Source organism: Pteronotus mesoamericanus, unplaced genomic scaffold, assembly GCF_021234165.1.
Source record: "Pteronotus mesoamericanus isolate MK-2021 breed Mesoamerican mustached bat unplaced genomic scaffold, CSHL_Meso_final contig_25, whole genome shotgun sequence".
Lineage (NCBI taxonomy): Eukaryota > Metazoa > Chordata > Mammalia > Chiroptera > Mormoopidae > Pteronotus > Pteronotus mesoamericanus.
In genome coordinates, this window is record NW_026555105.1 from 40,380,852 (window position 1) to 40,395,840 (window position 14,989).

Here is a 14,989-nt window from a genome sequence, read left to right on the forward strand (position 1 = left end):
ACTTCTGGCCCCCAGAACTGACACTATAAATTTCTGTTGTTTATGCACCTAGTTGGTGGTACCTTATTGTGGCAACCCTAGCAAACTAATACAATATCCAAGCAGTTATTGACTGAAATATACAGGCTTTAATTTAAAAATTGCAAGGTGTTTATATTTAAAAATGTAAAATTATAATTTTTAAATATTTAAATTATAATATTATTTTTTAAACATTTCCAAAACTAATTTTTCATTCATTGACTCAACTGTTTTTGAGCAGTTTCATGTGGTCTACCCTAAAGATCCTTATGACTAAAGGGCTCTCCTTGCTGCTTGTTTAATGGGACTATTGGATCCTGTCTTTTGAACTAGACTAATTAATATTAAGTAGATTACCAGCTGCATGACCTTGGTCTAGTCCCTAATTTGCCCTGAACCTTTTTCCTCTGTAGATAAAAGTGTAAGGCTATATTCTTTCTAACTTCCAGCTAAGACATTCTGTGGCTTATAGGAACCCTTGCCAATCTAGGCAGACTTGATATTCTGCAGTCCAGGTAAGCTCAAGGCAGAACTGCTTATAGAAACCAGCTCTGTTAATATATAGGGATTTAAGAACAATATTTAAAAAGAGTGCCCCAGCAAATTAAATATTCCAAATGAAGAACTCTGAATTTATTGAAAGTCTGTCACCATTTAGAATGCATAATTTTAGCATAAATATTTTAGAAATGTTTGTTTAGTTCGCTATGTGTTACTGTTAATAAAGGGGGTCCTGCATCTACATTTGTTATATGTCATTAACAAGTCAACCACAGAACTCCATAGATTTGAAATTATAATTATTTTGAATTATCTATTTACTGCTTAATTGTATTTAATTGTAGATGCTCCTAAAATGGCCTAATAAAAACTTGGGATGCTAAATGATTGCCTCATCTACTTTGTGTATTTTCTGAAAATCATTAGTTATGTTCACTGTTTGGAAGCTGAGGTGGGAGTGGAGACAGAACTGGGACTTGTGGACTGGGTTGAAGGTGAGGGATGGGGTGAATGGAGAGACACACACTTCTCTGACTGTGTTTGAAGCCCCTCACAGTGCATGACTGAGCCTGGAGTCGGAAATACGAGGGTAGGCTGAAGAAGGAGTTAAAAAACTAAACCCCCCTACCACTTTCCAGGTTTTTACAAAGGCACATTGGTCAAGATAGGAGGGGCATTTTATTTAAAATTTGTCAACTTGATTTATAATTTTTAAATATTTTCACAGATGTTGTAAGGACCATACATACTCTTGTGCTGGACCTGGCAAATGTGAAGGAAAGACTGAGTAACATCATAATTTTATTTTGTTGACCTATGAGTAGTCCATCTGGCTTGCTAATGATTGATTTACTAGTTAAAGTCATACTTTATATATAAAAGTAAGTGAAATTAATGATCAAGAAAAGAAATGTAAAGAAATAAAGAATAACAGACTAAGGAAGCTATAGTTTTTTTTCCTGTCCTGTGGGTTTTGGAATATGGTTGTCTTTCTTTAGGATGTTTTTCCATCATCATGATAAAAACTGAGGCTTTGTATGTGTTGGGCCCTCTTATAAAAGCATACATTAAAAAATCTAATCATTTTTACAGCGGCATAGGGTGGTCCTGCAGTAACATCTTCATTGTTTTACATATGACGAACCATAGGCTTCAAGAGGGTGACTTACATGTGGGTAGTCACACAACCAGCTGAGCACTGGAAGAGGGGATTTGGGTCCAGGCAGCTTGCATTCAGAATTCCTGTTCAAGGATTCTATGAGACTTTTGTCCACCAAGAATATCTGCACAAACAAATGTCTGCTTTGCAAGCAATTTAACAACTCCTTTTTCACCAACCGGTAATGTGACCTACAGAATTAAACACATCCTTAGGGTCAGCACGGATTTTCAGGTAATGGGTTGTTCTACTGTCAGGGCTGAGTCCACACAATTGCTTAGTATTTATTTTGTCTTTTTTGTGGTGCTTCGTTTTGCTTTTAAATGGTGGAAGAAAAACAAGCTTAGCACAGAATCTGGCATTCCACAAATCCTGAGAAGACAGGAGGGAGAGGTGACAAGAGGGAAGGAGAGAATTCATCTTGTAAGATTAATGCAATTTGATGCCAAAGACAAAAAAAATGATCACACGAGTTGCTCCAGTCCAGCCCTCATCCTGCGGGATGGGCTTCTGACTTAGCCCTCAGAGAACGGCTCCTACTAGAGGAGATCTAGAGCAGGGGTGTCTAAACTGCCGCCCGCAGGCCGCATGCAGCCCAGGATGGCTGTGAATGCGCCCTACACAAAATTGTAAATTTACTTAAAACATTACGAGATGTTTTGTGATTACATGTCACAATGTATTTAATATGTGGCCCAAGACAATCTTCCTCCGGTATGGTAGAGAAGCCAAAAGGTTGGACACCCCTGGTTGAGCTTCTCTCCAGAATGTGAACATTTGGGGGAAAGGAAGACGCCTGCCTCTGTTCCTGGAGAGGCGTGGGTAACCTGCCCACACCGCCATCGCCTAGCCACCAGCACACAACCTCAGCTGGCCCCTTCTGACAGAGCCAGCACCCACTCCCAGACGCCCCGCCTCTGCCCTCCGCGCGTCCAGGCACCCCGCCCCTCCTCCGCCCCGCCCCCTTCCTCGGCTCCGGGGCTTGGCGTTTACCCGCGGTGCATGGTGGGGCCGTCGCCTCGGACGAGCCGGCCCCACAGCGGCCCAGAGGCGGTAGGCACCGAGAACGGTTAAGCCATGCTCGGGGCCTCCGCACCGTCCTCGCCCTTGGCGAGTCCCGACTACTACGAGAGGCTGGGCAGCCTCCAGCACGGGCTGCGGGACAGGTAGGGCCTATCGGAGCGGGGGCGGGGACTCGGCCTGCTCCGAGGGTCAGCTGGTGTTCTACGTCGTGTTCCTTTCCTTCTCCCACCCGTGGTGTCCCTCGGCCTGAGTCTGCCCGCGACGCCCCCAAGCTCCGGGTGGGGCCTAGAGGACAAAGTTAACCTCAGGTACCTCATTTATTGGAGGTCTCCCGCTGCAGGATATGGCCGCGTCCCTGAATTTGTCCCGAAGTGAGAGTGAGAGTTTTCCTGCCTGTCGTTCTCAATCAAATCTTGTTAATTTGTGTAGTGCCCATTTACACCCCTCCTCCCTAATCTCTCTTAAAATTATCATTCCTGCATCACTGCATCAAGTGATGACGGGTCCAAGAACGCGCGCGCGCGCGAGATTTCTCTCTCTTGGGGGCCAGATTTATAGCCCAAGGATGAAATTTCCAGCAAGAGAAGTCCGGCTTCCAGAGGGTTCGTTATACCTTGATTAATAACTTGATTAAGACATGAAAGATGAGAACCACTGAAAACAGATTTAAGAGCACGTAAAGAGAGAGTATTATAATTTACTATAAATAACTACATAAAAGATAAGTTGTTGGAACTATTAGCTGCTAAATTAATTGAAATTAGAAATCTCATTAGTTGACAAGAAAGGAAATAGATTTTTGGATCTATTGATAAAACGTTAAATGAGTTAAAAGTTACAAAATCATTTTAGTGAAGAGGAGAGCTGTGTGTGTGACAATTCTAAAATGACAACAATTACGTGTAACGTAAAGGCAGAAGCAAGTGGGTTTTTTTTTTAAAGGAATTATATTCATCTTATGCTAGCTTTAATCTTTGTCAAATATTTATAGAGCATCTACATAGGCTATCTTAATTGTCCTAATCCTATTTTACCTCTAATCTTTTTCTACATCCTATTTTCTTTCTGACACGCCACAACTCACCCACCCCAGTGACCTCCTCATTGCCAACTTCTAAAGAAAATCACTTTCCAAAATTCCTCCCCTGCACCAAGTAGTTACAACCTATTTCCTCACTTATTTCCTTGGATTCTTACAGCACTCTAGATAATGGTTTAAATGAGTTGCTCCCTCCCTAGACTGAGAATTCCAGAACAGGAACCATATCTAGCTGGATCTTTAGCTACTGATAAAGTACCTGACAGGAGGAGGGGTTTGATAAACGTTTGTTGAATGAATGGAAGGAAACCAGCTGGTGTCCAGGAGTTATGGATGTCTTATATAGAATCCAGTAACCACACATTGCCGTTATATAATGTCCTTTTTCCAGTCAACCAGGGAAAGTGGACAGCGTGATACTTCAAAGATTGTATTAAGTGTCTATACACATCTGATAATTAAGAGCCAAGACTCTGTACATTAGTATACTTGCTTTTTGACTCTGTTTTGTTAAAAGAATAGCTAAGTTACCCCAGGCTTTTTGTTATTTGTTTCTCTTAGCCCAAGTTCTAATTTGAAAACATTACTGGTTCAAATGGCATTCTCTCTGAAGTAAGTTAATTGTGAGTTATCGTTTTTCCTTCCTGAGCTAGCTGTTTACAGTCCTTATGTGTAATTATTATTGCTTATTTTATGTTTAACACTTAATGCTTTAACAAGGGTGAGGCTGATAAAATTATATTGAGGATTTGAGTCAAACTGTAACCTATTCATGGTTCTGAATTTGGAGGTTTGTTTTATTTTTAAGTCAGAATAAATCTGTTGCTTTGTGTATTCATTTTTTGTTTGTTTTAAAAGTCCATAACCAGCTTTAACACATGATAAATAGAGACAGATAACTTTGGGTTCAGAGAAAACTGCAGTGGAAATGTGGAAACCTGGGTTCCAGTCCATGAACACTCTTGTGACCTTGAGTAAGTTTTTCAGATTCTCGGGAACTTAGTTTTTCACCAGAAATGAGGGGCCTTGACGAATATGTAAAGTGAGGCCACAGATTTTTTTTTTTTTTCCTCTACTAGAGTAATGAGTCTTGGAGTAAAAAAGTTGAAAAGTGTAATTTTGAAGAGTAAACTGAGTATCATATCTTCATATTTGAGTGTTTGGATGCACCCCCTTCTTCTTTTTTTTTAAAAACTAATCCCTGTGACCAGAAGGATGGACCATTGTCTCTTAAAACTCAAGAGTAATTTTAAAGCATACCACCCTGGATAGTCACAGCTGCTTTTTCAGAAATTTCCTGGGAGTGGGCGATAAAAAAGGAAAAAGAAAATTCCTCTCTCTTGACCTTCTTTGAGGTGGGTCGTTGCAATGTTAGCTGGTCTAATAACTGGGCTTTTCCCTTGTAACTTGTGTATTTATGTGACTTGTGTCTTAGCTGTAGTCACACATAGATGTAATTCAATATTCTGAAATTTCTCCTTTTTGTATATTGTATTTTCTCTGCATTGTGGTAAAAGTCCATCATTGAATCTGAAAGAGCCTAGTGAAGTGACTTGTTATAGTGTGCATAGTGCTGTAAGAATAGTGAAAACATATAAGTGGAATTGACTCTTACAATTATATAAAGACATTCCTTTAAAGGGCCCATTAACCAGACCCAGTTTGTTCAATGCCAATATTGATTCAGGGTGAGATATCATAATAGTTCAGAAATTGACACTGAGATATTAGTTGAGTAAAGCTGAAGATGGTATTGAGACAAAACTAGAATAACAAGGGATTTAAATGGAGAAATCTAAACCACATGGCTATGCTTTAAGTACCATCTAGTTGTGTAAAACTTTAAAAGATTGGGGGTAGGGATTGGGGGTGGGAGTGCAGGTGACTGAAACCATGGACTATAGGTATGCATCTCAGGGCTGGGTGTTCTAAAGATTCTGAAATAGAGATTTAATATGTAGAAATTGCAAGAGGATCTTCCCAATAAGTCTCTGCTTTTTATTGGAGTAAATATATGGTTTTAGGTCTCGAATTTAAAACATATATGATAGCAATTAAAAGTGATACAGCATGGATGAAGAGTTTAGAAAATGGGCCTGGGATAAAGAGTTAATGGGATTAGAATCATTTTTGCCTAGAATAGAAAGCCAAGAGATATTTGATTATGGTTGATTATGGTTTTTCAGTGTATAAGGTGGCATGCTAGAGCTTCAGATGCTTGTATTGTAAGTCATGAGAAAGAAGACACTTATTTAGAAGGGCTACTGGTGGCTAACTTGGATAAAAAACAAAAACAAACAAAAAAACAAAGCCTAGATGCAGGGCATTTTATCCAAACTTCCATCTGAGCCAATCCTTGTAAAGGAGTTCTTGGAATCCTATTTCAACCAGTAGGACTGAGATTTTCCCCATCCAATCAGAGCTGTGGAGCTCCAACCAACCGGAATGGCTCTATTCTGACCAATCAGGACAGTGCCTTTTGGACCAATCAAACTGAAGATTGGGAGTCTGCATCTGTATGAGGATAGACCAATCAGGGACCATGGGCAGGAACTTTGCCCATATAATCCAGCTTCCCTTTGCATCTGAGAGCTCACTTTTCCTTTTCACCAAAGATTGTGTCTCCCTGCTGAACTGAAACAGGAAGATGTTTTGCAGGATTAGAGCACACCTTCAAAGAGCAAAGCAGAGCTGTCTGTCTGGAGAGGGAGCTGCCACAGAGCTGCTTCACAGCTGTGCTGTAAAAGTAAGCTGTTTTGAACTGAATAAAGTTTCCTTCTTCACCACCCCAAACTAGTGATACCTGTTGGCATTTAATCTACACCAGTGACCAGCAGTTGATGGTATTTACTGAAAGTTGAGCAGAAACAATGAAGTTTAATGTTCATTATTAAGAAGAACTCCCTGCTTGGGAGTTGATGGATTCCCAGACTGTGGTCCTTTTACACTAGAAGTCAGGTGAATATTTAAAATTATTTTGAAGTGAGTTCAAGTTTATAGAAAAGTTGCAAATGTAGGACAAAGACATCTAAGATTTCCCTCATGCAGGTTACTCAGCTCTTAACATTTTATTACATTTTCTTTTACTGTCTGTCTACCTATCTATCTGAAATTATTAGTCATGGGGATGTAAAGTACAGCATAGGAAATATAATCAATAATATTCTAATAACTGTGGTGTCTGATGGGTATGAGATTTATCAGGGTGATCACTTAGAAGGTTATAAAATATCTATAATCACTGTGGTGTACACCTGAAACTAATATAATATTGTATGTCAACTATAATTAACAAATACAAGTGATTAAAAAATAAAATTATTAGTCTTTTCTGAATCATATGAGAATTACAGATATGCCCTATCATTTCCAAAAGCTTTAATGTATATTTCCCCAAAACTAGGATACTGTCTTACAAGATCACCATATAGCTCTTCCAGTCAGGAAATCAACATTGATATACCAATCCACACAGCCCAATCAGATTTTACTAACGTCCATTTCACAAATTTTCCTAATGCTGTCTTTTTTGTTTTCTGGTTTAGGATCCCATCTGTGAACCTGTGTTCAATGTGGTTGCCATGCCTCTGCAGTCTCTCCTGGTCTCTCTCAGTCATTTCCTGTCTTTCATGTTCCTGACAGTTTCATAGAGTACAACTTTTATTCCAGAGGGTGATCCTCAAACTGCATCCACCTGATGTTTCCTCATGACCAAACTCTGGTCATATTTTCTTGGCAGGGATACCACAGATATGAAGCATGACACCAGGGCACAAGATCATGGATGCATTTAAGGGTCTTTTTGTCCTCATAACTTAATGACAAGTTGCTTCACTGTCCAGTCATTCATTCTTCACGAATTAAGTATCCTATTGACCAGTGAACCTTAGAAGGGGGGGATAAAGTGACTAATAAAATTTCCTAACATGGAAGAAAATATACCATATTTTGTTCATGTCTCTTCTATTTTCAGTCCTATTAATGAGAAAGTAAAGATCTATGAGAAGCTATTAATTTTAAAAATTGTTTCTATAATTTTTTCCTTTTAATCTTTTACCCTTTTTTAAAATAGGCATACCCCAACTAAGGAATAGATTGTTTTACCCAAGCAAAGATTTGGTGTTTGAATTTTGTACCCCATTTTCCCATTAAATGAATTTTGGTTAAATTGTGCTAAAGAAAGAAATTTACCCTATCATGTAATTAACAAAGTAAATTTGGGGCTTTTTTTAAAAGGAAAAAAATTTGAAGGAAAACAGAAACTAATTAAGAGCTCATAAAAGGAATGTGGTCTCTGTCCCTTTCCCTCAGGAGACCAACCTGAGCTTACCTTCTGTTGGACTCCTTGTCTTCGATTTCAGTATTTTTCTCTCAGACATTATGTGATTTCCCTTTCAGCCTTTAGTTACTGTTGACTTAGATTAGCAATGTGACTTCAATTAGACAAGATTGAAGCTTCTACTTTGGTGCTTTGTTGGTCGTCAAGCAGAGCCCTCTGAGGGTAAACCTCTCAAGGGCTCTTTGGGGGACTGACATGGCTTCCCATTCAGCAGTTTTACCCTCTTAACCCTTTGATTTTGACTGCAGCCACCTCCTGTGCTGTCCAGTTTCCCCTACCTCTTGTCCAGATTGAGTGTGCAGGGTAAGCTTTCCCCTAGCTTATTGCCAGCACTCACCTGAACATCAAGGCTAAGTCTTCACTGGCAGTAGCTTCAGGGAATAGCAGTTAGTGACAAATCATGATGATGTTACAAAGTAATAAAAAGAAATTTCTCCAGATCTCAAGTCATAGTATTAGGGGACCTGGTCTTCATTAAATGTCAATGAGGTCAGATTTACTTTTCAGAGACCTATTTTTAACTCAGCCAGTCCACTCTGCCCAAGCTTGACTGGTTGACAGCAGAGCAAGCAACCAGTCTTTAATCCAAGGTGGATTTATGGAAGCATCATGTCCAGTCCTGATAGAACCTCCATTGCTTAAGTTCTACCATCTCAGAGATGTCTGGCCACATTGTATTTTACATATTTATCTGTTTATTGTCTCTCCTTCTTCCTAGAATGTCAGCTGCCTGATGACAGTGTTCTTGGTTGTGTTGTTCAACATATTAGTCTCTAGGCCTAGAACTGTGCTTCACTCATCATAGTGCTTAAGAAATACTTGCTGAATGAATGAACCTGGTTCTCAGCCTTTTGTTATGGCATTTTCCCATTTACTTTGAGAATTTTGTTCTTATTGCTTTGTATTGGTGACTTCTTTGCTTTTTAGACATCCCTGGTGACTGCTAAGTATTTTTGTGTCTTGATGTTCAAATGTAGCTGGCATGTTCTGCTTCTGAGACAGGCCAGAGGACCATTCTCACAAAAGTGTAATTTTAAAGGAGATCATATTCTAAATTTGACAGACTATTAGTTATCAGTGTAGCTATTTATAAAATATTTTCTTTCTGTACTATAGTGAAAAGAAGAGATTGGACCTGGAAAAGAAACTTTATGAATATAGTCAGTCTGATATGTGCAGGTAAGATATGTTAGTGGTAACAGTTTTCAAGCTGCTTTGCATACGTTAATAAAAATTTAACCCTAAATATGTTGTAAATATCATAGTTGTACTTTAAGCATTCTTTTACTCTTGATATGTAATAGTTTCAAGTAAACACTGCAGTTTAATATGACTATCAAATATGAGAATACATTTCATTAAAATTAGTATAAGAACATTTTTTTCATTATTTGGTGTTTGTGTTATTTCAGGAATCTTTTGCTTAAATAGCTTAAGAATAAAACATATTATAGTCTGCTATCTTTTTGGTCACAATTTAAACACATTGAGTCTGTATAGTGATTAAAGCATAATTATACTGTAGCTGACCTTCCAACAAATGGTTGTAGGCAGGCTTACATAGTGTTTCGTTTGTTCATGGGTATATGACAATGAATGTTAAAATTATCATGACAGTAGATAATATACATGTTACTGCATTTAGGTTACTTAATCTAATATTAAAAACAAGCTTTTAAATTTTTAATGCTATTTTATAGAAACCGAACTTCATTCTTAAGCCAAATGTATGGTTTTACCTGCAGTATTATTGATATGAAAAATTTCTGGCTATGATTGTACTAAATTTGTGATTTATCCATATCATAATGTAAGTGAGAAACAAAAACATCTTACCCAGAAGACAGAGATGCTAAGAATACTTTCAAGTCAAATCACCCATCAGGTCCATTTATTTCCTGATCTTCAAAATTATTCTTTGGTTTTAAGATTTAGTGGACTTCCAAAGGTACCAGTCAGGGAGGACAGCCATAAGTTTCTGGGCTCTTGAGGAAGCAAGAAGAGCCAATAAAATGATGGGAGTTTGTGGATGCTATGGCCTCAGGAGTGGGCCCAAGTCTAAGAGGATCCATGGCAGTTGCTATGTTTCTAGTCCACTGCTAAAGGGGCAGAAGGCAGAGTATGGACTTTTTCTGTAGCCTTTTCTTGGACAACTTCCTGACATAATGGTAGGTAGAGTTTTTCTTCTTTTTTGTTATGTAGGTACAGTAGTAGGTTATTTTAGGAAGTGGTCACATAAAACTAGAAAGCAGAGCTGGGAAGAATGAAGTAGGAGCTGGTCACTGCTATAGGCACCTGAGGCTTGATGCTTCCAGACCTTCAGAGGAGCAGTGTAGACCACCTCTTTGCACCTTACAAGTGTCCACTCAAGGAAGGAAGAGGGGGCTGTTTACTCCTTGGTTTTTGACTCCCATTGATCAGGGCTATCGCAGGAAGTGTTAACTCCTTCTCATATCCAGGTTTTCTATGTTGCAAATTCAGAAAAGCATCCCTGGGAAAGCAAGATACCAGGCACTACTGAGGCAGGTGCTACCAGGTTGCTGCAGCAGTGACTGGCAAGAGAAAAGCTGGGTCAGGAGGATAGGAGGAGGGCATGAAAAGTATCTGGTACAAGGGCTTACCAGACTTGCCATTGTCTGCCCCTGTTTAAGTTTCATTATTACCATCTTTTGCCAACCTCCCCCTAAAATTTTACATGGACTAAACTTCAGTTTCTGAAGCATGATAGGATCTTTTGTAGTATAGTATAAGCAGATAGGTTCTGTTGCCATGTTCCTTGATTTAGTCTGAACCCCACCACCTCTTAGCCATATGACCTTGGAACTATTACTTCAACATTCCATGTCTCCATTTTTTTATCTGTCAAATGGGGCTAACAATAGTTATGAGAACTTAATAGAGTCTTAAAGCAGTGTCTGACCCAAAGTAGGAGTTGATAACTTATTATTTATTATTATTTTTGTCAATATTACAGTTACTCTTATTTATTGCTTTTGAGCTTTCCAACATGATACTTCCCCTGCCTGAATGTTTTTTCCTCAACTGTTTACTCTTGCTTTCCCCAATTTTGGATTAACTGTTACCCAAACTTCATGTCTCAGCTGAAAAATAATTTCCACTGGGAAGGCATCCATGACCCGTTCAACTACTAGGTCAGGCTGCCCAGTCTTGTCACAGTCCCTTTCAGTTTCCTGCAAGGGACTGTGTTTTACTTATCTCATTTTTTTGTGTGTGTATGTGTGTTCCCTGTTAAGCTAGATGAGTGGCTTTCATATTCCGAGCATTGAATATATGAATGATTGCATGGATGGAGGGATGACTTACTTATGTGGTCAGCTTTGAAGGTTAATGTAGGGAAGGGGCAAGAATGAAACTAGACTTTGGATGGAGAAGTCATGGTTACTATTGTACCTACTCCAGGTGGATGCTAGCCATCACCAGCTGCTTTACCAAGTACCTTCGTGTGAAAGACAGTAAGTTAGGTTCTAACCCATTCCTGTTTCTTATGTCGAAAATGGCATACATGGATAGCAGTAAAACCAGTCTTAAGTTTTTTGTTCATAGAAAAATAAAGACAGCCAAGTAAGATCAAAGCATAGAATTATTAGCAAAATAAAGAAATTTTTGAAAATCATTGGCTTAGGGGTAGAGGTTTAAAATCTGTTGCAGATTTTTACTATCTTCAGCATCTTTGTAAATCTGTTTTTGAGGGTGAACATTTTTGTGGTTTTCAGCTTATTTTTGCTTGATAAAAGAATACTGAATAATTTATTGAACCAACAATAGAAATGATACAGGTATTTTTATAACTTATGTATTTGTGAAAAACAGTGACCTAGAATTAGCAGTGTTGGTTCTACTAGAAGAGTGCGCTGCACACCTTAAGCCTTTTGATACTACACTTTGCTACAGAATCCCTAAATGTTTTTTCACAATTTGAGTAGTTATAGTCTATATGTTGTTTTAAAATATTGTAATAATATAGTATGCTGTTGCAATGTCTACCAGAATTTTAAAATTATATCCAAATGAGTTTTTCACTTTAAATTTCAAATTTTCTTAATTTTTATGGACTGTGGTTTATAGTTTGAGTTCCTTTATAAGACCAGGTAGTTTTGAGATTGTCATTTAAAAAGAATGCTAATGGGCTTTTCCTCCTAACATAGCCACATAGACACCACTCTTAGAATTACATTTAATTTTGAGAAAGAAATCCCTATAAATCTTTACTGTTTGAATGTTATAATGTGGTCTTGTATTTCTCAGGGGAGTTATGCTTAGATGTGATACCTCAGTGATGTTGCATTAATTTCCCCTCTCGAAAAATTCATATACATTCTGTTCTTTAGGTTTCAGTGTTTGGGTAAAATATTTTAGAATACATTGTTTCACTAACAATTTTGTTAAAGAAAATTCTCCTGCTAAATTAATAAATGTTAAATGTAGTGCCCAACTATTGGATGAAATATTTAATTACAGTGGAGCAGTTCATGATTTAGTCCTTAGAAATGGACTAGAAGAAAAATACTTCTTTCTCAGCTTCTCTTTGTGAATTTCACACGGTTGTGCTAAATAAATGTATGTTATTCTTTTTTCCACCAAAAATAGAATGCAATAAACATGTTCAATTAAAAAAAAAGTCTTCTTAAGTTGTCAAGAGCTCACTTTATTGTTTAAAAATCTGCTTTTATTTTTCTAGAGTCAAGTTGCAGTATGTAAAGCTAAAGAAATACCTCAAGGAAATATGTGAATCAGAAAAGAAGGCTCATACTCGAAACAAAGAATATTTAAAGCAGTTGGAGTGTGTCCAAGCTCATGTTGTACAGTTTACCACAAATACAGAGAAGCTTCAAGAACTGAAGGTGACATATTATTTTGTACTATGGGTTTTTACATTATTTTTTGCTAAAATTAGAAATAATGAGTAGTAAGTTTCAGATCAATGGCAGACACAGTGTTCAGTTGTTCATCTGTATGATTGTCAGTTTTCTTTATGAATTATCACATGGTCAGATTTTGATCAGAGAACTTTAAATTGCATTTTCTCAGATTCCTACTTTAGTTGAGGAATTAATGGAATGTCTGTACTTTGTTGTACTATACAAATTTTAACTTAAAACAGGCACATGCATCACTAGCCACTACCTGGCACATAGTATTTGTTGGTCTAATGGTTGAATTTGAGCAGCATTAGAGTTTCTATAGAGACTGCTTTCTTCTTTACATAGTTCTTTTTCTATGGTTTGGACCCTCTGTTTTGGTTAGGCAGTGTCTTGAGGGAAGACTGAGGGGATAAAACTGGCCTTGGGAGTTCGCCCTCATGCCCCTCGTCTTGTGCCTCAGAGCAACTGCTCTTAGCAGCCCTCTCTAGTTCTGGTGTTCCATTCCCTTAAGGTACTTGGCAACCTTGTGCTCTACAAATTATGCCAAGCATGGAGGTCTAGGCCTTTTTTCTCACCACTTGTGTTGGTCAGAGGTTGTTGCCCACGTTAAACCAACTGAATGCTGGTTACGGGAGGAGTGGCTCTAGGATTTCCCTTTCTTTTTTTTCTGTAGCAGTTTTCTCCACTGCCTTTGATTGTAAAAATCTCAAGTACACAGAAAAATTAAAAGAATTATGCTAACGAACATTCATGCTGTTATCTGAAGTGATGATATTAGTAGGTGGGGCTTTTGAGCTGTGCTTAAATAATGAAAGTGGAACTTTTGTAAGTGGTATTAGTGCCTTATAAAACAGGCTCCAGAGAGCTCCCAGCCCCTTCCATCATGTAAGGACACAGTTAGAAGGCAGTGGCTATGAACCAGAAAGAGGGCCTTCACCAGAAGGTGACCATGCTGGTGCGTGGGATCTTGGGCTTCCCAGACCCCAGAACTGTGAGCATTACATTTCTGTTGTTTGTAACCCACCAGCCAATGGTATTTTGTTGTAGCAGCCCGAATGGACTAAAACAATTCCTACACTCTCTACCTAGATGCAGTAGTTGTAAATATTTTGCCATATTTGCTTAATGTGTGTGTGTATTTATGAAAGTATGCTGCAGACATCATAACACTTCTCTGAAGGGCAGTCTTCTACATAATCATGATACCATTCATTACCACACCTAAGAAAATTAATAATGATTCCATAATATCATTTAATATCCAGTTGATATTTCAATTTCCCCAGTTCCAGACCAGGAGCCAACTATGTTTCACACATTACATTTGATTATTGTGTCTTTTTTGGTGTTGTGATCTAATACAGTATGCCACCATTCTTCCTTTTTTATCCCCCAATAACACTGATATTTTGAAGAAGTCAGGCTTACAGAATGCCTCACAATCTGAATTTAACTGGTTATTTCTTTGAGATATCATTTAGCTTGTATGTGTTTCTTATGTGCTGTTGAGTTGGCTCCAACCCTTGCTGATACTATGAATGAGTCAGGTCCTGTCCGTAAAATGTCCTGTCCACAAAAGCCCTTCTCAGCATCTTGTACATGCCTATGGCTTCTTTTATGGAGTTAATACATCTTGTATTTCGTCTTCCTCTTTTCCTGCTGCCTTCTATTTTCCCCAGCATTATTGTCTTTTCCAAAGAACACCACCTTCTCATCAAGTGACTTAACTTGTACAGCATCCCCTATATTTCCTGTAAACTGGAAATTCAGTCTAAACCAGCACTGCCTAATAGAACTTTTTGTAGTGATTGGAATGTTCACTATATACTGATGCTGTTCAGTACAGCAGCCACTAACTGTACGAGGCCATTGAATACTTAAAATGTGACTCCGAGGGTTAACTTTTTAATTAATTAAATACTCATACCTGAGGTTATATTATTCCTACTGCCTCCCATCAGGAGGCGAATCATTCATGATGTCAGGTGGTCTTATCTGAGAGAAGATGAGTTTGATGCCTTGGT

At 38.2% G+C, this 14,989-nt stretch overlaps 1 protein-coding gene across 2 annotated transcripts in view; it reads left to right on the plus strand.

Moving 5' to 3' along the window:
- Window positions 1-2,696: 2,696 nt before the first annotated feature.
- Window positions 2,697-14,989, plus strand: part of KIZ (kizuna centrosomal protein) — a 163,407-nt gene continuing 151,114 nt past the window's right edge. For both annotated transcript variants that reach the window (XM_054574142.1, XM_054574140.1), the window contains exons 1-3: window positions 2,697-2,847; window positions 9,199-9,261; window positions 12,782-12,944. In XM_054574142.1, coding sequence (XP_054430117.1) covers window positions 2,759-2,847; window positions 9,199-9,261; window positions 12,782-12,944 — 315 coding nt within the window. In that variant the 5' untranslated portion in view covers window positions 2,697-2,758. The remainder of the gene's footprint in view (window positions 2,848-9,198; window positions 9,262-12,781; window positions 12,945-14,989) is intronic.